Source organism: Phyllostomus discolor, chromosome 10, assembly GCF_004126475.2.
Source record: "Phyllostomus discolor isolate MPI-MPIP mPhyDis1 chromosome 10, mPhyDis1.pri.v3, whole genome shotgun sequence".
In the NCBI taxonomy this organism is placed as follows: Eukaryota; Metazoa; Chordata; class Mammalia; order Chiroptera; family Phyllostomidae; genus Phyllostomus; species Phyllostomus discolor.
The window spans coordinates 79,523,230-79,547,875 of NC_040912.2; the positions used below are offsets into that span (position 1 = coordinate 79,523,230).

The window sequence follows — 24,646 nt, forward strand, 5'->3', positions numbered from 1 at the left end:
TATTTATTCAGTGAAGGAAACTCTTTATAAGACTAAACAGCTAGACTTAAGGGAGCATTTGCACACCACACTTTAAATGTGGCCCAATCAGAAAGCAATTTATAAAATATAGTCTCTGATATATGTAGGTAATTTTTCCATTTTCTAATTTAATTTTAGTTGAGTGGCTAATATGTTCTCTTTTTTTTAATCAAATGATCAAAAAAAGGGAATAACTGAAAAGACTTCTTCCCACTCCTCTTCCAGACCCCACCCCCATCCTGGCTTCCTACAGGTACTCGGGTTTTGTTTATCATGAGTCTTCCCTGGGTCTCTTTATGATAAAATAAACTAATGAGGATCTATAGTTCTTCCACAAAAGTCCGTGTAATGAATACAAATTGATTTCCACCTTGGGTTTTTTCTTTTTGCCCTCACTTAACAATAAGTCCTGGAGATCTTCCACGTTAGTGCCGCGGGAGCTTCCCTGTTTGGAGGGTCAGGGTTGCTGCGTGGTGTTCCAGTGTGGCGGTGTGCTGCAGCTTACTTGACAAATCCCTAATTGGTGGATTTTTTTAATCATTTCTAGTCTTTTGCCATTAAAATAATTCTGTACTGACCTATGTAATCACGTTCACATAGGGCCGTCAGGAACCTTTCCCAGGAGTGGGGTTTCTGGGTCGGAGGGAGATGCATCTGTAGTTGTGAGTGGAGGTGCCACCTCGCCTGTCCAGAGGGCCGCACTTGTCCCCACTCCCACCGACAGTGTAGGGGAGGTCTCTTTGCTCGCCCGCACTTGGGCCAACACAGTGTGTTTCACACTCTTGGAATCTGGTCAATGCATGGGTGTAAAAAGTGGCATCTTACTATAACTTTCCATTTTCCTCATTATAAATGAAGTTAAGAATATTTTCTGACATTGAATGGCCATTGTATTTCTTTACTGTAAACTTTTTGTACCCTTTGGTCATTTTTCTAGAAGTTTCTTTTTTCCTAGCTGTCATCTGTGATACAAGTTGCAAATAGATCTTCCCAGATAGCCATTCATTTTGTTGCCTTTATTTCATTTGATTTCATTTCATTTCCTTTGACCTTTTTGGAGAAAAATTTAAAGTACCAGGCAGTCCTGGCTTTGCGTAACATTGTGGAACTTTGAAAAATTACCAGGCAACCCCGTCTTAATCGGCGGGGAAAATCACAATTGTTTCATGACTTCAAAACTTTTGTCAACACATTAAAGACTCTCTCACTGTTACAAATGTATACCCATGTGAAGAATAAAACTAGTAATATACCTAGTCCGCTGTGGCATTAGAAACACTGAGGACTAAAGGGCTTTATTTCGTTGTTAAGAGCTCATCGAGAGCAGTTTGAACAGCGCTCGCGCCTTCTTTGTGTCGGACGCTTCACCACACACCGGGAGCATCTTTTCTGTGCCTTCGCTGAAATGCCATGCCTTCTTCAACGTTTGGAGCAGCTGCCAGTATTTTATTCTTTGATTTTCAATGTCATGAAATATGTCAAAGAGTTCTTATAATATGAAATTTTTCACCGGCATCCTTTTCTGTGGGTCGTTTTCATCCCTTTTGCCATGACACCTTCCTTTTCGTTGAGGTCAGGTTCACCTTCACTCTGGCTGCCTCTGCCTCACCGCACATGGGGGTGGCATCAGCAGTCCCGTGCTCATCTGTTTCTTCTGTAAATCCATTGCATTGGATTCAAACTTCACTCCCACCGTTCCCACTTTTAGTTTTTTTTCTGTATATTTTTTTATTTTTTGCCAATTCCCTCATTTAATTATCCTTTGTAAAGTATCATATGAGCTTATCAGTGGGAGACAAGGAATGCACCGCACGCTCCGCTGTCTGTCCATGAGCTGAAGAACAGATGTGCCGTGATCAGTCACCGGTGCACTTGAAAAGCAGTGACGTGATTGATCATTGATCACAATGAACAGCAATTACTCACGTACAGGTTTCTGAACTGAAGAGCTAGTCTCAAAGTTTATACTTTATGCCATTACTCACTGTTAACATACTGTGGTAACTGGAATTTGAATGTGGGTTTTGGAGGGCAAGTGTTATTAGCTAAACTGTAAGTAGCTTCAATTTGTGTGTATCAGTAACATACAAAGCAGGAACTGCCAGTACAGAAAAGTACGAAGAATAACAAGACACTCACTCACCTCCGAGCTTTGATGGTCATTACCATTCCTCTATATACGCTTTAAGTGTTTTTAATAAAGGAAACGGGTCATTACAAATAAGGCTACAGTCCTTCTTTGACCCTCCCTTCCATTCTGTTCTCTTTTTACAACCTCCCGAGTCACAAATCATCATGGATTCAAATCATATCCTGTATTCATTCTCCCTCTCTCTCTCTCTCTCTCTCTCTCTCTCTCTCTCTCTCTCTCTCTCTCATTTCCATGTACACATATAAAGATCTCAGTGAGAAATGTGTACTGTTTGGGGGTGTGCTTCTAGTTGCATCATAATTGTTTTACTTTTGTCATGCTTTCCTTTGTTTCTTATGTTCTTATTTACTTCTTGCATTATAAAAATATTTTGTGTGTCTCCTTTTTTGACCCTAGTTTAAAAGTTGCCTTCTATTTCATCCTATTTCTACCCAGTGAGTAAAATAATTTGTATTTTAAAAAATATTTATATAGAGAGCTGCCTATTACAGATAGCTCTGTTAGCAGATGAATGTTGTAGAGTAAGAGCCTGCTCTCGTTGAGAATTCTGGGAATTTCCCCTGTCTCTCCACAGAAATAGTCAGCGTCTAGAGAACCCTGTGTGGGTTCTGCCGTGTCACTCAAACTGTTTTTCTTTCTTTTTTTTATTTTAATTGTTGTTCAAGTACAGTTTTCTGCCCTTTACCCTCATCCAAGCCCACCCCAGTCCTCCCCCCTCCCTGCTGTCTCCACTCCCCCCTTTGTTATTGTCCATGTGTCCTTTATACTAGTTCCTTCAAACCCTCCCCCCCTCCCCTGAAATTCCCTCCCCTCTCCCCTCTGGTCAGTGTCTGCCCGTTCTCAATTTCGGTGTCTTTGGTTATATTTTGCTTGTTTGTTTTGTCCTAAGAACCCTGAAACACCAATCTAAAAGAACCTATGCACCCCCAATGTTCATAGCAGCACAATTTATAATAGCCAAGTGCTGGAAGCAACCTAGGTGCCCATCAGTAAATGAGTGGATCAAAAAACTATGGTATATTTACACAACGGAAATCCGAAATCTGTGCAGCAGAAAGAAAGAAAGAAGGAGCTCCTACCCTTTGCAACACCATGGATACAACTGGAAAGCATTATGCTAAGCGAAATAAGCCAGGTGGTGAAAGACAAATACCATATGATCTCACCTTTAACAGGAATCTAATCAACAAATCAAACTGTCTTTCTAATACAGCTAACAGCCATGTTCCCGTCTGTCTTCCAGATTCATTCAGGAAGTCGAGCACGCCCTGGGGCTCGGCCCAGCCAAGCAGTGCCCTCTCCGGGAGTTTCTCACCGTGTACATCAAAAATATCTTCCTCAATCAAGTTCTGGCAGAGATCAACAAGGAGATTGAAGGAGTCACGAAGACGTCGGACCCCTTGAAGATCCTCGCTAACGCCGACACCATGAAGGTGCTGGGGGTGCAGCGCCCTCTTCTACAGGTAACGACCGACCTTGAACTTACTCTTTATCAGCAGTTTCTATGGCCTTGGTAGGAGTCACAAATTAAAAAAGAAGAACTACCCTCTGTTTTTGTATTTGTCAGGGACAAAACAAGATTAAATAGGCATTAGGGACATTTAGGATGAATGTAGAGCTCATGAAAATTCCTTAGGACATTTAAGGAAAAAGTGGCTAGCTTTGAACACGGGAGACAGTGAGTCTCATTAACATGCAGGCAGCTCTCTTTCTCTTCCCGGAATTTGCCCTTCGAAGGACTCACAGGTAGGAAGTCTCCGTCTGCCTCACCTCAGCCACCAGCTGGGGCCCCTGACCCCACTTAGGACCCACCGACTGTGAAAAGCCTGGCTAGCTCACAGTGAATTGGGACCTCCCAGCACACTGGCTTTTAAAAGTCAGATCATTTAATTCAAGGGATGATCTTGTTAATATGGAAAATTTTACTTTAACTATATAAAGAAATGGTTTCTGAGCAACAGAAATAAAATAATTTCTCAGTAGACATGTGGAGTAATAGGCTTGTGATATTTATTTCATATCCATTTTATCCAGTGACTTGAGGGCAAATATAAAACTAGAAGAAAATAGTAGGAGTTTAAATTATGGGTATACATTAACTACTATTACCCTGTAATTGAATCTTTATGGCATTTCTTCATTTAGGAGACAAATGTTTCTTTATTTTTTACGTAAGTTGCACAATAGGAGGCCATCTCAAAATGTGGAAGGCTTGAGCTCTTCCAAGAAACATTGTGTCAGTGGAAGGGAGTGACAGCTGTGTCCATTGCATGCCCTTGCCTGCCTTTATGTCTTTCTTGAGTTTTCCTTCTGTGTTTGTTAGAGTGAATAGCAATGCTGAACCTTTCACAGAGAAGTGTCCTAGACAGGAGCATTGCTTTTTTATGATTAGACTCCCCTGTGGTGTAGAGAAATTCTAGGAATACAGACACTCGCCTCCCCCCGAACGTGAATTGTAGCATCACCCCAAGGAACAACGAGTGAACGGGTTCATTCGGGTTGCCTCTGTGCCCGCTTTTCCTGACTGTCCTACCCAAATTTGTCCCCTTCCCTGGTTAGTCTCCATTCTCCCCTCTCCTGCTTGTCTCCCTAACCCATTCTCCGCACCGGAATCAAACTCCATCCATGATGTCACCAAAGCGCCTTTGCCAGGTGACACATGACCAGGTTCTCCCAATAGGAAGCACTAGCAGCGGTGGCCGGGGGGTCAGGGGGATGATGAGAGGAGAAGGGGGCTGGGTTTGTTTGTATCTCCTTCCTCCCCACTTTGGATCACGGGCTGGCCATGGGTGCACCCCTTCCAGAGCAGTCCTGCCGGGGACTCTGCTCTGTGGCTCTGGCTCTCACGGGACTCTGGCCACACATTTCCCCACGTTGCTTCTTTCACTACTGCCCGCACACCTCTAAGTACCTCCTCTTCGATGTTTCTCCCTTTGAATCATCTGAATGGTATTCTCTTTTTTGTCAGGATCCCAAGTAGAGCTCCCCAGTCAGTCACTATTTTAACACTTTGATTTTTTTTTCCCTTAACATAACTGCAAGTATTAGTTAATTTATTTTCTAACTTGCTTATATTTTGTCTTTTCCCACTGGAATGTAAGTTCCAAAAGCATCGTACAATACCAGACATCAGGAAGGTACTCAATAAATAATTTTTTGAATGAATGCACACGAGCATGGATAGTTGGAGGGGGCCTGGGTAGAGACAGCAATTAAGTTTTAAGAGTCCTTGATACCTGCGGAGTCGGGGTCAGGGCGTGGGGGGCGATGAGAAATGGAGAATGGCCCTATGGTTACCGTCCTGTCTATCGGAACACCTTCCGGCACGTGTGACCTTGGAGTGCCGTGCTGCAGCGTTGTACAGAGCAGCTCGGGGGTGCTCGGTGTGCTGAGTTTAGAAGACGACCAAGTGAGTGTGAGAGCTGAAGCTGCTGGCTTGTTAAACGTGGTCCTTTCCAGCTTGAGTAGCAAAGACACGTTAAAACGCCTAACTAATTGACTACACTCAGGCCACACACTGAGTTCCAGTCCATCCCTAGGCCGTCCAGCGATGTGTTTGTCACGTCACTCCAGCCTCGTCACCAGCCACTTGTGACATAGTACGTGTCACTATGCCTTTTGTTATTTTTCCCTCTTGCTTTTTAAATCAGTGACTCCACATTGAGGCTAGAGAAGAACTCCAGCTTGACCTGTTCTCTCTCTGACCTTGTCGAGATACGATCATTCCATGTGAGTTAGTGAACCTTGCAGCGAGGTCCATTCAGGTTACGAATTTCCAAATGTGTTTTCAGAACCAAAACACCTGCCTTCTTATTTGGTTATTTTGTTGCCCTCTCTGTCTTCATAAAGTTTTTATTTTGTGAGAGTGCAAAATAGTTAGACCTTATCAGTAAATTTGTTTAATAGCCACAGACTTCATTAATGAGGTTTGAAAGCAGATGAAGTGAAGGTTATTTTCCTTTTCGATCTTGAGCATTTCTCTTGCTTTATTATGACCGTAAACTGTTTTCTAGCATAATTTCCCATGCTCAGATTTCAGTGTTTCTTATGTGTGTTTCTCTGTTACCTCGATGTTGTTATCCCCAGCTAATTGTAGGTGACTGATCTGAAGAAAAAGTAACAATTCTGAACAATTTAAGCTGAGCTTCCAAAACAACTGTTAAGAAGGGAGCGTGGAGAAATCTGTGTGCTTGCAAAAGATGCCGCACTCAGTGGCATGAAGTACAGAACTTCCTTTAAGTGGCTCCCTCTGCCGAACCGCCTGCCGCTCGGTGGCGGAGCAGAAGAGGTGGCTCCCTCCCCTGAGGCAGCCCAGCCACATTCCCCAGGAAAGTGGAAGGACAGCTGTGTCGCTGCTGCCGTCATTCTTGTGATGATGTGCAGATTAAGGGGTCCCAGGATGCTTTGCCCTGCTCTCTGAAGTGGCACCTGGGCAGCACAGAGTCAGTTAGAAGGGGCCGAGGCCGTGGGCGGCAATGTACTTGCACATCGGTAATTTCACTTCCTCAGCACAGAATTCACAGAAGGGAAGGAAGTGAATAGAAAGGAAGAGATTATACGAACACCATTCACAGGTGGAACAGCGGTTCAGGTGTTGGCCCCAAATGGCACAGCAGCATAGTACGTGTGGCAGCGGAAGTAGTAATAACAGTAATAACAGTATTCGTAGTAGCAGATAGTAATGATGATTGTGGCTAACACGTTAATAGCATTTACCGGGAGCCAGGCACTATTCTGAATGCTTTGTGTGTTTCGACTTGTGTTTTACATACGGCAGCAGCGTTGTGGGGGTTGAAACTGGGGAGGAAATGGAGAAGCAATGAAATGAAATATGTACCTTGCCTTTGGACGCATAGCTCACAGGTACTAGCCCTGTAGTGCAAATGCAGGCACCCACCCACCCTGGCGTCCAGCTCTTCTCTGAATGAGCTCTTCTCGAACGAAGCCCGAAGCCCCGCCTGAGGAGCAAGCTCATCGGCGAGCTGTTTGTGCCCCGCCAGCTAGGAGGGGTGCAGAGCTTGTAAGCAAGCATTTGGGAGCCCCTTCCCTTTAAAGCGATTGGACATTGTCTGTTGAACCTAATAATAAAAAAAAACCTAATAATAATAAAAAGGGATTTGTATTTTGTAGATCTTTGTGGTTTAAAATGTATTTTTTTTTCTAGTAAATCATTTCTTTTGTATTTCATGAAAGTATCAATCAACGGCAGCTTGGGGCTGGGGGATCTGGACCCTCACCATAGTTGGGGACAGCTGTGTCCCTGATTCCCGTACTGTCTCCCAGAGACGTGAAAGCACAGAACCACCCGTCTCTGGCCTCAGCGCCCGGAGCACTTCCCGGTAGATGGAGTAGCTTGGGCATTCATTGCAGGTGGTTCTCTGCGAAACCCCCAGCTCCAAGAGCAGTGTGCTCTGTAGACTCGCACGTTATTGAATAAGTGGATGAGTGAATGAAAATGAGTAAAAATGGGTGTCCTCAAGGCAAGGACACGTGTGTGCATGTTTTCTCCTCACGGCGTAAGAGAGTCACAGTCTTGCGTTTAAGACTCTTGACAATGCTTCAATTCAAACGTCATCATTCTTATGTCACTAATGCTGTCAGTACGAATATACCTCACACTCTTACCATCTGAGATCCCACTTTTTTTTTTAATGGCTTCTACATGTGGCAAGACAAAGCACACCAATTCAAAATCAGGAAATCCCTTCAGAGAAATTCCTGATTTCTCCTGAGTCGGGTCTCCTGGGGTTCGGACGTGGAACTGTAGAAACCGCCAACCAGAGCGGGGCCCTCTCGTGCCTTGCGCCACCACAGGAGTCCGCGGATCGCTCACTCCCCAGACACAGGGAGTGTCCACCCAGTTCCCTGCTTAACCCGAACTTGGGGGCATCATTTAAATGATTCCTTTTCTAGTGTCTCCATCCAAGGAAAAAATGGCAGGGAGCTAATGCCTAAGACTTGTGTCTTTTACCTGTCAGACTGCTGAAAGGGCATCTGCATGCTTGAACGAAGGTGCAAGTGAAGAGTTTTCCTGCCCCCTGATGGAATATGCTTTACCCTTGCTGCTTAGAGTGGTCTGTGGACAAGAACATCAGACCTCTGGGTCAGAGTCCACACTTGGGTGGCCTCGCCAGCTGGTTTGCAAGCACGTTAGAGTGCAAGTGGCTCCGCCTCCCACCCGGTGCAGCACAGGGTGCGGTCCAGGGCCTGTGGGCACCAGCAGCTCCTGAGCCCGGGAGAGATGCAGTTCCTGAATCTCGCCCCACTCTGGGCAGGGCCCAGGAACCTGTGCTCTAACCCGCCCGCTGGGGCAAGTTGATGGAGGCAACAGTTTGGGAGCACTGTGTTGTACACTTCCACCACTCCCAACTGGTGGTCAGGAAACCGGAAGGGCCTTGTCGCCCAGGGCTCGTAGCGTGGTGGAGAGCGGTAGTCCCTTAAAGGATGCAGCGTTGTTTCATACAGGCCCAGGAATTGTAAAAACAATATTTACAGTGGCAGCAGAAGCTGCCTCCCAGTCTAGCACATTGCTGAATTGTGCAAAGTTCTTTCCAAACACAAGAGCCTCCGTTTCCTGGCACACGCTGAGGCTCAGATTCCCACATCATTGGAGGAAAACACAGAGGTTGTGCAATTAAAACTCGAAGACAATCTCTCAAAACATTTCAAGCGTATTTCCATTTCCCCATCTCCCTCTCCGCCCCAGTGTCAGTCAGATTGTCTCCGAGGAGTGAGGCGGTTGTGGAGTCAGCCCGCAGACAGGCACCCTAGCCAGCTGCACTTCCCACTGTTGCCTGTATGTGTAGAGCAGTGGCTGTTAACGACAGTCCCCGTCGGAATCACCCAGGGGCTTTCTGCTGAAGCTGCTGCTCCCGTCCCAGCCCAGAGATGCGGCTCAGTGGACCAGGAGTGGGGCCTGGGCATCAGCGTTTTGTGAGACATCGTGTGATCCCAGCAAGCAGCCAGAATTAGTGCCGCTAGCTTGGATCGTCCTACACCGTGAATCAGTCGCTGCCCTGTGAGGACGCAAATAAAAATCATAGTTGAAGCCTGTGTTACTCAGTCAGGTTTGTGAGAGTGGGATCTCCTTGATCCTTGAACCAAGCTGCGCACCTCAGCTTCAGAAGCGAATGCCAATAGATTTAAATCCCAGCATTGCACTTGAAAACTTTGTGGCCAGGACCAAATTGCTCACCTCTGTGCACCTGTTTCCTCCTCTGTAAAACAAGAATAATAAAATGCGTGTCACGGGAACACAAGAGTCACTTCTAGTGATTCAGATGGAGTAATGATTGTAAAGCACACCTCTCCCCGTGTCACACATGTGCCAAATTCAGAGTCGCCCACTCCGTAACTCTCGGCTGTGCGGACTCCCGGCCCCTGCTGAGCCCACGTTCCAGCGTGTGTCTCCTCTCACCTCTAACCTGTGGTTTGCCCACTCCTGTTCTTTGTGCTGTAGCACCCATGTAGTAACTGCTGTCTCGTGCCTCCCACTACCCTAGGGTGACAGCACCAGAGGCAGCGTGTCGTGTTCATCACCAGTAAAGCCGTGTTTCTTTGCTAGGGCCACCACAGTGAGTCACCGCCCACTAGGTGGCTTAACACGGTGGGGTTGTCTTCTCTCCCAGTTCTGGGGTGCAGGGGCCCCACCCCCCAGGGGCTCCAGGGGAGGCTCCTTCCCTGCCTCGCCCACCTCCTGGGGGTCCTGGTGCTTATTAGCTTCTGGCAGCGTCACTTCAATCTCTGCCTCTGCCTTAACCTGTCTCCTCCTCTGTGTCTCTATTTGTCCTTTTCCATCTCTTATAAGGACACTGCCATTGGACTCAGGGCCCACCCTAAGCCAGCATTATCTCAGTCGGTCTGGACTTACATCTTCAGAGACCCTGTTTCCCAGTACTGGCACATTCTGAGGGTCTGTGTGGAAATTTATCTGGGCGTGGGAGGCATTGTCTACCCCACTACAGCTAGTAACTAGAAGCCAATTATACAGAACGCAGTATATCCAACTTGCTGTATTTGTTCTGAAGACCCTCTGGCAGAAGCAATGTTACGGCAATAAGACCAGGGTGTCCCCAGCCTTTTTGGCACCAGAGACTGGTTCCATGGAAGACAGTTTTTCCACAGACTGAAGTGGGGTGGGGGGACAGGAGGCGGAGCTCAGGCTGTAATGCAAGCAACGCCCACGGACAGGGAAGAGGGAGGTTGGGGACCCCTGGTCTAAAGTCTGGGTGTCAGCGAGGTTCCAACTGAATGTCCGGTAGGCTGAGTGACTGCTGGAGCTGCAGTTAAACCTTACTGAAGGCTGGTAGATACCGCTGCCTACAGCGCCAAGATTGGCTAGTGACAGTTACACTCAGCCCAAACCTGTTCTCTCTCCATCGAGGCCGAGGTGCTGCCAGTAGCCCCCTGCTGGCGCCCCAGGTAAGCGCGGCCCGCAGCAGCAGCACAGCGTCCTCATCAGGCCACACCGTGCCGACGGGAAGAAGGTTGCATTTGTGTTCTGTTCGCATCACGGCTGGTTGCTGCCATTCCACTTTGTGGTACAGAGTATTTTCAGTTTGCATTAGTGTAACCAGATTAGTCCCATTTAAGGTCTGCTGGAAGTCTTCATGGAAACCATTAAGTTAAAAACAGAACCGATCTATTGATCTTCCCCCGGTAAGCCAGAGGAGGTGCCCGTGGTCTCACTGCGCGGAAATGCGTCTCGGAGTCAAGATGCCTTGTGCTCTGATTTGATTCTTCAGTGTCTTTCCAGACCTAAAGAAATACTAACTTACAGCAGTTTGCACTTTTGATTTTCTTTGAATTTCACCCTTACTATTTTATTATACTTGCTACTGGTACTGCTTGGCCTCTTCCTGACAAGTGGGGGTCTCGAGTAACCGGCCACGAGTGCCACGCCAGGCTTATCCAGGAAGATGGAGAAGAAAATGCCTCCATCCTGGTCTCTGGCTGCTTCGTCACCGTGGCCTTCAGCACTCACCCGCGCCCTTCGGGACAGCTGGGGAAATTAAACGTTTCATGACTGATGGGGACTGTTGGCATTTTATAGCATTCATCTCTGTCTTCAAGTTGTCTTGTCAAGTTGTTGGGTTTTGTGTTATTAATTCTGTCACTGGTTCAATACGTCTTAACATTTGTAGCATTTCTGCAGTGACTCTCAGAGCCATTCAGGAAAACAACGCATGTAAATTCCATTGTGGCGGGGGGGGGGGGGGGGGGGGGGGGGGAGGCAGCGAAGTGGGCTCCGGGGCCTCAGACAAACCCAAGCCACTTATGTCCCCCCCAGCTTCGCTTCCTGCACTTGCAAAGTGAAAGCGCCGCCAGCCCCATGGCCTCTCGGGCTGCATGGAAAGCATAGCGGGACCGTGCCTCCAGCAGGGCTGAGTGAACTGCCCTGCACACTGCTTGTTCCACAACTGATCTCACTACTGCGCATGCCCCCGGGGTCACCCCGCTCAGCGAGTCTGCAGGCATTGGAGGACAGGGCACTAAGAAAACACCTATAGACATGACCGGCGTTTCCCATTGAATGGGAAGCTTCACTAGTTTTTACCAACAGTTGGTTGGGATAACTATGATTAGATAACATGTGTGAGAACCTGGCAATGCCTTTTCCACAGTTTATTGTGAAATGTTTTAAATACCTGAAAAGGTTGAACAGCATTGTTCCGTGAACTCCCACTCACCATCTAGACTGTACAGTTAATGCATGGCTGTATTTGTTTCAGGGCATGAGAATTTTGATTCTGCTTTATTCCTCAGAGATACGAGTTTCTAATACTTCCCTGAGCTCTTTACCATGGTGGTGTTCGTAGGTTTTTAATATCTTCCTGAGAAAATCTGAACATAAAGAGAAATGGAGGTAAGTGAGAAAATAGCTGCTTTGATAAAAGAGGGTTCAATTTCTAAAAGCGCCCATTCAGACACTCCCTGTGAAAAGGGCCGTGAACAAGACCTTGACCGGCGCACACCGTGATTAGTGTGTAGGCAGTGCCTTTGCTGACGCGAAACCATGAGGGGCCTTGTCTTCCTCACTGTTGCTGGAAAAGCCTGTGAGGCGAGGGACAGAGAGATGATCTCCGTATGCGGACAGAGTAGGCACGTAATGTGACCAACTTGAATTTTTACAAATGTCTTTACAGTCAGCCTTATGTCTGGATGAAAAAGTAGGATGTTGTCTGGTTGGCTATTTTTGTTAGAGAAGTTTCTGGTTAACTAGATTTCTGTAAGTAGCTTTCACAAAGCAAGGGGAGAGGAAAATTTTATACTCACACACACGGGGTGGGGCAAATGTCGGTTTACAGTTGTGAGCATGCAAAACACAGAGTTTATTCTTGTGTGGTTATTTATCAGTTATTGTATTGGTTTCCACACGAACAACGGGACCCCACGTCTGCCCCACTCTGTGTGCGTGGGGGTGTCTGTGTACATCCCAACTTCTATGTAGTCTAATCAGCTAGGCTTCTGCTTTTGGAGAAAGTGCAGAGGAGCTAGAAATGAAGACTTCTTTTCTTCTGTTTGTGGAAAGTCATCTGCAGCCAGCCTTATGCTACCTCATATTAGAACCGTTAATGATCTCAAAGTTTGTGTTTTCTGAAGTCAGTTATAACTCTGAATGTTTTCTTCAAAGTCCATCATCTCTCACGATGTTTTGGGACAGATTCTAATTTAGATGCAACTTTCAAGAATTCATTTATTGTATCTGGGCTATGAGGTCAGTTTAAAAAGAAGAAGCTGCGCTCTGACTGGCTTGGCCCAGTCAGTTGGACATTGTCCCTCAAAGCAAAGGGTCACCGGCTGGACTCTCGATCAAGGCACATGCCTAGGTTGAGGGTTCAGACCCCACTCGGGCACGTTTGGGAGGCAGCCAATCAACATTTCTCTCTTTTTCTTTCTCCCTCCCTTCCCCTATCTCTAAAAATCAATGAGTTAAATCTTTCTTTAAATTGTTTTTTAAGAAAGAAGCTGGAGTGGCAGGCCTGACCCTCATGGGTAGGAGAGTTGTGAGGGATTGCCGAATGTGAAAGTAGTGACAGCTAATGGCGCTTGTTCCCCGGCTCTTCCTGGTGCCAGGAGGCGCGTCTGTGGCAGGCTGTGTCAGTGCGACACCAGTGTGGGGACGAGCCCTGGGTTCTCCCCTCCAGTTCCGAATTTCCTTTCTCCCTCAGTAAACTGGTGACCATCTCAGTTGTCCCCTAGACCGTGCACGGAGCAGGGCTCACCGTGGGCAAGCACTGCGAGACGCTGACCGGCTGCTGTCTGTGCTGGTCTCGCCTGGGCCCGCTCCTTGGGGGGCACGCAGGGGAGGCGGTAATGACCTCTGTCTGACAAGTCTGTTGACGGGGACCACACCCCGTTAACACCGTGTTGCTCGAATCTGGGGACTGCTGCCTTTGCCTGAAAGGTACTTGACTTCACTTGCTAACAAAGGCATCTTCAGATTTACTCCTTTTCCTTGCATGCTAGAGAAGGGGAAGGCTGTCCCATCAAAAGATACCGAGAAGAGAGAAGAGGCTGGCTGATAGCCCCAGCAAATGACAGTTACCGTTCTCGGGTGCAGTGGAATCGTGGTCTGGCAGGATGACTGGTGGGAGCCGAGATGGGTGCAGCAAGGGAGCCGCTGTTCTCGGGGAATCTGGGGGGTTCTTACCCCAAGTAATCTTTGTTCTGCCTGGGTGTTGCAGCTTCGGCTTGGAGATGTTCTAGTGAGAAAATGAAGCAAAACAAGACTCTCTCGGTTCGAAAGTTAAATGGCCCTTTAAGATTAACTGTTCAAATAAAGCAGCTGGTCTTCTTCAGGCTACTCAAGGATCCCGTCCCACTCAGAACTCGCTCTGCACCTCATCTCAGCCCGCTCGGTCTGGGATGGGCTGGCAAAAACCTGACGCATCTGCTGTGGCAGGAATGGCGTGACACAGACGAGTCATTCCCACGGCTGAGATTCTAATGCTGAATGATAAATGCTGGCTTATTGAACACCTGCTTTGTGCTATCACTAGATGAGAACAAGTGGAGATAAAGAACCAATATAAAGTGTAATCGCCAGCTCTCAGGAGCTTCCAGTTTAGTTAAGGAATCGGAAGACTTGCGGTGTGAGAGTGGGGGAGGGAGACACAGTGGGCTGGGGATTCAAGAGGCTTCAGACAGGAGGCAGGTCCTGAGCCGGGCACTGGAGGGTGTGCAGAAATGGAGAACGCAGAGGAGAAAGCAACCCAAACAAGGGACATACCCTAAGCAAAGACACAAAAGGCATGTCCATAGGAGAGTGAGATTACTCTTAGTGGGTGAAGGCATGAATAGAGAGAGAGAAATAAAGTTAAGGGCACGGAACACTGAGGGGGGCCTTAAATTTCGAATAGGACAGCTTACTTTGGAAGTGGGAAGAGGTACAGAATCATGAAGGGGTGTGCCCTTAATGGGTACTCTTTTTTTTAATCGTTGTGAGGATATGTGTATTGATTTTAGAGAGAAAAGGGGAAGCAAGAGAGAGAAAGAGAAACATTGATGTGAGAGAGAAACATCAATCGGTTGCTTCCCATACATGCCCCGACCAGGGACTGAACCCACACCCTAGGTATGTACCCTAGGGAACTCGAACCCACGACCTTCCTTTTAGTGTATGGGACAGTGTTCCAACCAACTGAGCTACCCGCCCAGGGCTAATGGATGCTCTTCCAAGGGCAAACAGGCTTTAGCAGTTCACAGATAGGACTAAAGGTCAAAGAGCTTGGGGTCCGAGAGGCCAGCCAAGGCAGTGACCCAATAATCCAGTTCTGAAGAGAAGACAGATTTTCCGACGAATGTGTCTCTCCAGACAGAAGCTTCCGGTAGCAGCTTCATGGCTGCCTGAGATTTGCTCAGCTCAGCATTTGAAGTCCGCCTTTTGATCGATTGTCATAATTGGCCCAACAAACCAGACAGGCTTACTTTCTGGAATAAGCTTTGTGCTCGTAAATCTTCATCAGGTTTTCGGCTCCCAGACTTCACAGGCAGGGACTGGATGGGGTTCTTCATCACCTCTGTCCACGAGAGCAGCCGTTTGCCGGCAGCAGGGTCACATTTGTTTAAAGACTGAGCTGTGCATCTCTCCTACGTTGCCTTTTTCCATGCACAGGAGCTCCATCAGAGTGAAAGCCCTGCTTTGGGGAAGACGTGACACGCAGCTAGCTCATTAACAGGTTATCCATGTCATTATGTCCTTTTTGGATTGTGCTTATTGGAAATAGTCTTTTGAGGAGAAAAAAAATCTACCTAGGCTTCTGGTTTCCCTTTCTTTTTCTTCCTCATTTGTATCTGCTTTTTCCCCTCCGTAGTTACAGCTATTCCCATGATGGGCGGTCATATCTTTGGAGTCCAGAATACCCCGAGTATTCACTTGCAAATAGCTACAAAGTCAAATACAGATAACTGCACTTAAATTAGAGCCACTCGGCACCTGTCCTCACACACTGCCTCCCTCTGCCCTGTTTCAAGCGCAGGAGCTTAACTGCCTCCTCCTTTTTATTCCACAAAGCACTTTTTCATTTTTTCTCCCCTTGGTCATTCCAAGGCCAAGGCTGCCTATCAGGTGCTTGCAGAAGTGCCCTGGTCACCTTGCTGCTGGGTCTGCCCCTGGCTTCCATGGCTTTGCCGGAACGAGCAGCCGCCTGAGCAGAGGGAGGCGGGGCCGCCTGTTAATGTCTTCCTTCTCCAATGAGAAATACCCTCTTTTGTTCCATCCTTTCTAATGCATCCTTTTGCATTAGAGCCAAAAGAAAGGTCTGACACATAGTAGGCACTCATTTGTCACATGAACAAAGGGAAATTGCCTCCGGTGTGGTAAAGGGTGGCCTCTGGCTTACACAGCTAGGGTGGGGTGTGAAAAAGTGAACCTATACTGTTTGCCAAGGGGTAGCATGAAAGATACGACTGTCTTTTTAAATTCTTTATTTCAGAAGTGTTTTAGACTTACAGAACAGTTACAAAAGATAATATACAGAGAATCCCCATACACCCCACACCCCGTTTCCCTACTATTAGCAGCTGATGCTCATATGGTTCATTTATTACCATTAATGAATCGATACGGATGCATTCTTACGTATTAAGTTCCACCGTTCATTCAGATTGCCCCGTTCGTTTGCACACCGGATGTCTTTACTCTGGTCCAGCGTCCCGTCCGACACAGCACGCTACGTTCAGTTGTCTGGTCTCCTTAGACTCCCCTTGGATGTAACCGCTCTCGGACTTTCCCGTTTCTGCAGCAACTCTGAGAGCAGGTTGTGGGATGCCCTGCAACACGGGTATGCCTGTTTTTCTCATGGTGTGACTGCAGGTACGCGTTTCAGGAGGAAGGCCGTAGGGATAAAGGGCCATTCTCATCACATCACATCAGGTGTACATGCTGTCAGCAGGACTTCTCACTGTCAAGGTTAACCTTGATCCTTGGCTGGGGCAGTGTCTGTCAGATTTCTCCACTAGAAAGTTACTCCTTTGTTCCTGCTTTCCCTAGCTTGCTCTCTGGAACGAAGTCACTGTGCGCAGCCCACATACCGGAGGGGTGGGCAGTTACGCCCTGCTTCCTTGGTGGAGGAGAAGGTGCATGAATTATTTGGAATGCTTCTGCAGGAGAGATGTGTCTCCTCTCCCATGTTTATATGCATTCAATCATTTATTTATGTCAGTACGGACTCACGGATTTTTATTGCACACAGCAGGTTGCCATCCCATACTACTTTATTTTGTTGCTCAAATTGTTCCAACTCTGGGCATTGGGAGATATTTCACGTGACACGTAGCCCCTGTGACCCGATCTTTCTGATTTTTAGCACTGATTTTCTGGCACTACAAGATGCTCCAAACTACATCTGTTTATTTTCTACCGCAGTCCCAGAAACAGCCCTTTTTCCAAGGAGCCTCGGCTCCTGTGCTGGAGAACAGTCTTGGCAGCGAGGGTCTGGGGTCTTGCTATGCTCGTTGCTACTTGGGCATCGTTACTTCTGGGGCTTCTCAGCTGACAGAGAAAGGAAACGTGTATATATCATATGTACGCATATTTCTGTATGTAGCCACTGTATCTATTTATTACGCTAAATATGAGTCCATCCTGATGTCTCCAACTCTGATGCATTGCTATACAGATCTAGCCTCCCTCCGTAACAGTGAAAAACCTGGCTTCTGCTATTCACCATCGTTACCTGTTCAACTCCAGCAACATACACAACATCAGACTTGCTGATCTGTCGGCTTGTAGGGAACGACTTTATCAGCTAGCGCGTGGCCCTTCTGTGCAGCTTCTCTGGCCGTCGGTTTCACCGGCTCTGCTCATTTCCGAAGTTACCTGGCTCCACACCCTTTCTCCCCCTCCTTCCCAGAAGGCTGTTTTATACATTTGCAGTACGGTCAGATGGTTGGACCACATTCTGCACTCCATCCGGGTCCCTTAACCTCCTAAATGACTTTTTAAAAATTTACGCACATGAAGGTTCATTCTTTGTGCTTCACAGTTCTGTGGGCTTGGACACATACATGATGTCATGTACTCACCATTACAGTACCATACAAAACGGTTTTTACCAACCCCCAAATTCCCTGTAATTTACTCACCCTCCTCCCCTCCCCACATGCCCCTGGAAGTCCCTTCCCTTTTTACTGGTTCTATAATTCTGCCTTTTCCAGAATTCATATCATTAGAATCACACAGTCTTCAGTTTTCTCAGACTGGCTTCTTTCAATTAGTGATGTGCGCATGATCCATCCGTGGCTTTCCGTGGCCGACCGCCCTTCTCTGCTCGTCACTGAATGATGTGCCGCAGTGTGGATTATGTCCCAGATTGTCTGTCCACTCACAGATGGAAGGACGTCTTGGTTGCTCCCACTTAGGACATAAACACCCGTGTGTCTGTTGCTTTGTGGTCCTGTTTTTTAGAATCGGTTGGACATGATCTTAACTGTGTATGGGGGTGGTGGGGGTGCATGGGGTTGTGGGGGTGAGGAGAGACGCGAATAAGTACTTTACAGTGGTATTTTGACGAAGGTATGAACATGATGAGTAAACTGTTCAGTCTAAGAAAATGGCAAAAGTAAAAATTCTTTAATTGGCTCTTACTCTTAGGTTCTGTTTTAAAAACTTGCTCTCAGGTGTTGTTCTTTAAAAAAAAGTATTTAGAATTCCTTTCTAGGAAAAACTCTCCCTCTAGCTCTGCCCTCCACCCCCCGAAACTGGACCCAACTTGCTGAGACGTGCTGCTGTAGCTGCGGTGAAGACCACACGGCTGGTGGCCCCAGACTCCTCCGTGTGAGGAGTCAGAGTCACAGAAATTCACCGGCAGTGGACTCATCTACTTAACGATTTTCCTTCTCCCAGGACAAAGAGTAGGGGAAGCTCTGTGCAGGGGGAAAGAGAGCTCTTGCCCATGAGAAGGGAAAAAAAGGCGTAGGGACTTAGCCATCTGGAAACCTGGAATTAATGGGACAAAAGAGCAAATGTAATTCTTTTACCAAGTCACTCCGAGCTAACAACAAGTACAGTGATTCTCGGATCTGGGGGTCCTCCCCCTAGGGATCTCTCATAGAAGGAGCCAAACCCAAAGGAACAAGCCACATGCAAAGTGAAATCTGCTCTGTTAAGAGCTCAGCTTTTGTCTTTTTTTTTTTTCAAGATTTTATTTATTTATTTTTAGAGAGGGAAGGGAGGGAGTGAGAGACAGAGAGTGAAACATCAATGTGCGGTTGCTGGGGGTCATGGCCTGCAACCCAGGCATGTACCCTGACTGGGAATCGAACCTGCGACACTTTGGTTCACAGCCCACGCTCAATTCACTGAGCTACACCAGCCAGGGCTAGCTTTTGTCTTTCAAGAAGACTTTGTGTTAAGCTTCCTAGAAGACATGCCCGGGGCCCTTAAAGAGGCCTCTTGTTCTCTGCTTGCACACCTTCCAGTGTTCACGGGCCAGGTCGAGGGGGCCAGTTGGAGCCTGACTCACGCGCCGGTCGATGGTGAAGGAGGACTAGAGAGAGAAGGAAAGTGTGTGTGCTGCCTGGGAGGTGGCACGCACAAGATGTGGCGTGCACTTCCTGCTCGGATGTACAGTGATCTGCACACTAGTAAGACATAACACGAGCTCAGAGGCTGGGTTGAATTAGCAGGTCCTCTTCGTCTGCGGAGGAATTAATAGGGTAGAAGAAGGATAGGCAGAGAGGCCCAGACAGCACGTGCAGACGGAAGTTTCTCCACACCCAGCATGTCAAGAAGGGTGTAAGCTGCAAGTCATCAGAAACTCTTTGATGCATAAAACATAAATAAGAGCAAATTAAAGACATCTCTTTAGGTGAAAAGCAAAAAAAAAAGAAATGAGTTCTAATTATAATGTTAGAATTTAGCTGGTGAATGTTTTAATTAGTCCCCGGGTAGCTATATTTTTTAAAATCTTGCTATAGTTCATATATTTGTCTAAAATGCATTAGTTAAATATTTATTAGTTATGTATTTTTAATGTCTGCATTTTTGTGGAGTAGCTTTATAATAATAATCATAAGTGACTGGATTAAAAGCTAATTTTACTCTTTCTCGACTGGACATATCTGTGCTATCTAGGGAGAACCAAGCTAATTGGCTCATGAAACCACTGACAGTTTCACCTCATGAGTACTAACTCAATCGCAGACCTCGTACTTGGGTTAAAAAATAATCGATTGCTTTAGAGCTAGCTTAGAGAATGCAAATACTTCAAGTAATGGCAAAATTTTTAGGCTTTTTAAAAGTCTACCTCCCTACTTCTTTCAGGTCCTTGGCATATAGTGACAGGCTGGCTTACTTAAATGACAGAAACATAACACAGCAGACAAGAAACACAGTAGCATCCCTGGCTGGTGTGGCTCGGTCGGTTGGGTGTCATCCCGCAGAGCGAGGGATCGTCGGTTCAATTCCCGGTCTGGGCACGTGCCTGGATTTCAGGCCTGGTCCCCAGTTGGGGCACACGCGGGAGGCAGCCGGTCAATGTTTCTCTCTCACACCGACGTTTCTCTCCCTCTCTTTCTCCCTCCCTTTCCCTTTCTCTAAAAATAAATAAATAAATCATTTTTTTAAAGGAGTGTTGTAACCAAACTCATATACACGGGACGAGTGTCTTTGTAAGTCATAACTCTATTTAATAAAAAGACTGGTTGTGGAGCTAAACCTACAGTGTGCGTTTTCCCTGGCTATTGTCGGCATTCTCCGTCACACGGAGGCTAGCCTGCAGCAGAATTTCAGAGCTGGAATTCTGCTCCAGCTCTACTGCTGAGGTTAAGCCCAACAAGGTAAGCGCCTGGCGTAAGGTGACACAGCTGGGAAGTGGCAGCGTCATGGCGCAGTGTCATGGCGGGGGGGGGGGGGGGGGGGGCGTTGGTTCCGGGCCTCTCTCCTGCTGACCTGCTCTCTTTCTGGTCGGCCGCAGTGCATTTGAACTCCACCGTCTTGTCAGGTACTGAGTACTTTGTTTACATTGGATTTTAACAGCACCAATGTTTGTACTTTAAGAGAAATGTTTTTTCAGCATGCACTCTATGTTTTTATGTAAGTTTAGAAAACTAAAACAAAGAATATCCGTCTAAAGACAATAACCATATCCTACCTAACAGAAAATAAAGACATTCTCATCTTAATATCACTAATAAGAAAAGGCTGTTTCGTTGTTACCATTACTTTTACAAGAAAAGTATTTGTTCTGCTAAACTTCCAGAAAAGCATCACTTTTGAACCACCTCCCATATAGGGTGACTTTGCTTTTCTCTAAAAGCAGAGCGGGTTTTACTCCAAAACCAAATAACAAGCATCTCTCTTCTAATTTATGGTTTTCAAAATTTTACAGTGTTTTTTCCCTTGCTGTCCGGCATGCTGTCTGAAAAGTCACAATGATTTAAATAATTGATGGCTACTTTATGAAATTGTCAGGCAGGATCCATCCTCCCGTCTCCCCCAACGCAAGTTCTTGAGCAGCTAATCCTTTTATGTTGTGTGCTTTTTTCCCCCTTCCTGGTTTCATTTAGATAATTGTATTATTCGCCCTGGAATATAATTGCCACTGTACCGTGGGGAAGGCGGGCGGACCGGGGTGGGCTGCCCGCTGTTGGCGTCTGTAGGTTGTAAATGTCTGTTATGCTCTAGCCTCTAATTTCTTTGCCATCCCACCTTTTAAAGATTTAATTATACCTGTGTAAAAGCATAATTTGAAATGTGACTTCTGATTCTTTTGGAAGATGAAAGAGACATTAATCCATTGTTAAACATGAACAAGCATGGTACAGTGGAAAAAACTTTGAGCTGGAATTCAGAGATCTGTATTCAACTGAGCAACTTCTGAGTGCCTGCCGTGGAGCAGGCAGTGGACAGAACGTGAAGAAGTGTAACGACTGAAAGGAAATGAGAAAACTGTGCCCTGGGAATGTACGTCTAGGTGATTTGCTACCAACTCATGACCTCGATTTCTCACCTCTAGCAAAGGATGTTGGGCCCCTTCGCGTGTTCTTCCATCTACATAACATTCTGTGACGCTTTGAAAACAGGCCATAAAGTAGCAACCACACTCCTTCTTTGTCAGATTTCATTGGAAGAGTAGGCAGTGGTGTAAGTTATGAACTTTCTGTGACAGACATCAGTTGGTCACCTCTGAAATCCAAGACGGTCCACTCTCAAAGTTCCCAAACAAAGGGTCCCTTTTTCTTCCTCCTGTTCCTACCTTCAGTTGACACGCCCCGAGCAGGGGCTGGCTGGGAGCAGAAGGCAGCCGTCTCCGAGCAACTGGAAGTTGTTATCAAAGGAGCAGTAACTTTCCTCTCAGATTATTGCCTGACATCTTCTCACGAGTTCACGAAGCTGTTTTTTTCACTGCGGATTCTGATTCTCTTTTTAAATTATATTTTACTGATTGTACTACTACAGTTGTCCCATATTTCCCCCTTTGTCCCCCTCCATCCAGCACCCCTCACTCCCTCAGGCAGTCCCCACACCATTGTTCATGTCCATGGGTCATGCATATACGTTCTTTGGTTGCTCCATTTCCTACGCTGTACTTTACATCCCCATGTCTATTCTGTAACTGCCTATTTATAATTCCTACTCCCTTCACCTCCTCATTCATTCCCCCACACCCTCCCTTCTGGCAACCATCAAAACGCTCTCCGTATCCATGTTTGCTTACTTTGTTTTTTAGATTCAAATTGTTGAGAGATATGTATTTATTGCTGTTTTGTTGTTCCTAGTTTTGATCTTCTTTTTCTTAAATAAGTCCCTTTAACATTTCATATAATAATTGTTTGGTGATCATAAACTCCTTTAGTTTTCTTTTTTTTTCCTTGTCTGGGAAGCTCTTTATCTGTCCTTCAATTTTAAATGATAGCTTTGCTGGATAGAGCAGTCTTGACTCTAGGTCTGTGCTCTTCATTACTTTTCCTGGGAACTCCCCTGTAGGTAACTAACTTCTTTTCTCTTGCTGCTTTTAAGATTCTCTCTTTATCTTCAACCTTTGGTATTTTAATTATGATGTGTCTTGGAATGGGTCTCTTTGTATCCATTTAGTTTGGGGCTCTCTGTGCAAGACCTGGACTTGCATGTCTGTTTTCTTCACTAAGTTAGGGATGTTTTCTTTCATTATTTTTCTGAATAGATTTGCCATTTCTTGCTCTTCTCTTCTCCTTCTAGTACCCCTATAATGCAAATGTTGGAACACTTGAAGTTATTCCAAAGGCTGCTTACAATATCCTTGGTCTTGTTTTATTCTTTTTTCTTCTTATTGTGATTGGTTACTTTTTGCTTCCTTATGTTGCAAGTCATTGATTTGTTTATTGGTTTCATTCACTCTATTGTTGTTTCCTTGTAAATTGTTCTTTATTTTAATTAGTGTATCCCTCATTTCTGATTGGATCTTTTTTATGCTGCTGAGGTGCTCACTGAGTTCCTTGAGCATCCTTATAACCACTGTTTTTAACTCTGCATTTGATTGCTTATCTCTACTTTGTTTAGTTCTTTTTCTGGGGTTTTGATCTGTCCTTACATTTGGGCCATGTTTCTTTGTCTCCTTGTTTTGGCAGCCTCCCCGTGTTTGTTTCTGTATATTAAGTAGAGTCACCTTGTCTTGATAGTGTGGCCTAATGTAGTAGGTGTCCTATAGGGTCCAGTGGCACAGCCTCCCCTATCACCCACGCTGGGGACTTGAGGTACACCCTTCATGTGGGCTGAGTACACCTTCCTCTTATAGTTGAGCCTTGATTGCTGTTGCCAGGTCAATCGGAGGGATTTACCCAGGCCAGTCAGCTGCAAGGATTGGCTTCAACCACAGACCAGCAACCTCCACCCTCCGTGGAGGATCAGCTATGCAGGGGCAGGGTGGCAATGCTTCAACATGATCTGTAGCTGCCCACTGGGTGCACAGGCCCTGGGGTTTCCTGGGTGGTACAAACCAAGGTCAGCCCCCACCTGTGTTTTGCCCAGGACCACCCTGCCTGCTATAAAGCAATCTGAGATGGCTGCTACTTGTGCAGGGCTTGGAGATTTCCTAGAAAAGCCAAGCTGTGACTCTAGGCTGGTTGTGGCTATGCCAGGCCTAGGGCCACTTAACAAAAGGTACATGCGCTAGGGGCTTAGTCAGACTGGCTGTTGCTTGTTTGTAAGGATTTAGGAAGTTATGAAACATAAGCAAAGACCAGCCATTCAGATGGAAAAGCCACTGTTAGCAGCTGTAAGTTGGGTGGGAAGGAGCCTGGGGACTCCAGGCAGGGCAAACAGTGTGAGCCAGGTTGATGGAGTCTCGGATATGGCACCCACCTGCCAGCTCTGTGTCTCTGTTGGGGGAAGGTTCAGAAAGGTGACAATGGTCTCTGCCCTCCTTTCTGTGTGGGAGAAAGCTGTCCCCCAGCTCCTGCCTTGATGCCAGGCCCTTCACTTCCTCCATATACAGTGATCCCTCACCTATCACGAGAGTTACATTCCAGAGACCCCCGTGATAGGTGAAAATCCGCGAAGTAGCAGCGTTATATTTACTTTACTGTTTATATATTTTTAAAGCTTTATAAACCCTTCCCACACTCCTATAAACCTTTCCCACTCTCTTATTAACCTTTCCCACACTCTTATAAACACTTCGTGTGCTCTTAAACACTTTCTACACTCTTAAACCTACATAATTTTAACAACATATAAAACTCTATGTGGGTACTCATCAGTGAAGTGTACAATTGTCCCTTGCCATATCTCAGTTCACTTATTGTGGCTTCACTGTAGTGAGGGACGACTTATGCCACTGGTGCCTTTCAAGCTGCTGCTCTGGTGGAGGAGCTCAGAGGGAGTGAGTCTATGTAGGTGAGTCAGTGTGCGGGTTCTTTAAGGGGAGCTGTTTGGGGCTTAAGTAGTTTCTTCTCCCTGCTGGTTTTTGCAGGTAGAAATTATGGGGACTTAATCTCCCTGGCAGTGGTATCTTGGGCTGGGGGGCCTGGTGTGGGGCTGAGAGTCCTTGC

The 24,646-nt window shown here is 46.5% G+C and overlaps 1 protein-coding gene across 1 annotated transcript in view; it reads left to right on the forward strand.

Moving 5' to 3' along the window:
- EXOC4 (exocyst complex component 4) overlaps positions 1-24,646 on the forward strand; it is a 676,926-nt gene that overhangs the window by 476,215 nt on the left and 176,065 nt on the right. Inside the window, exon 11 of the mRNA XM_028525527.2 lies at positions 3,417-3,636. Within this exon, the coding sequence (XP_028381328.1) occupies positions 3,417-3,636 (220 nt within the window). The remainder of the gene's footprint in view (positions 1-3,416; positions 3,637-24,646) is intronic.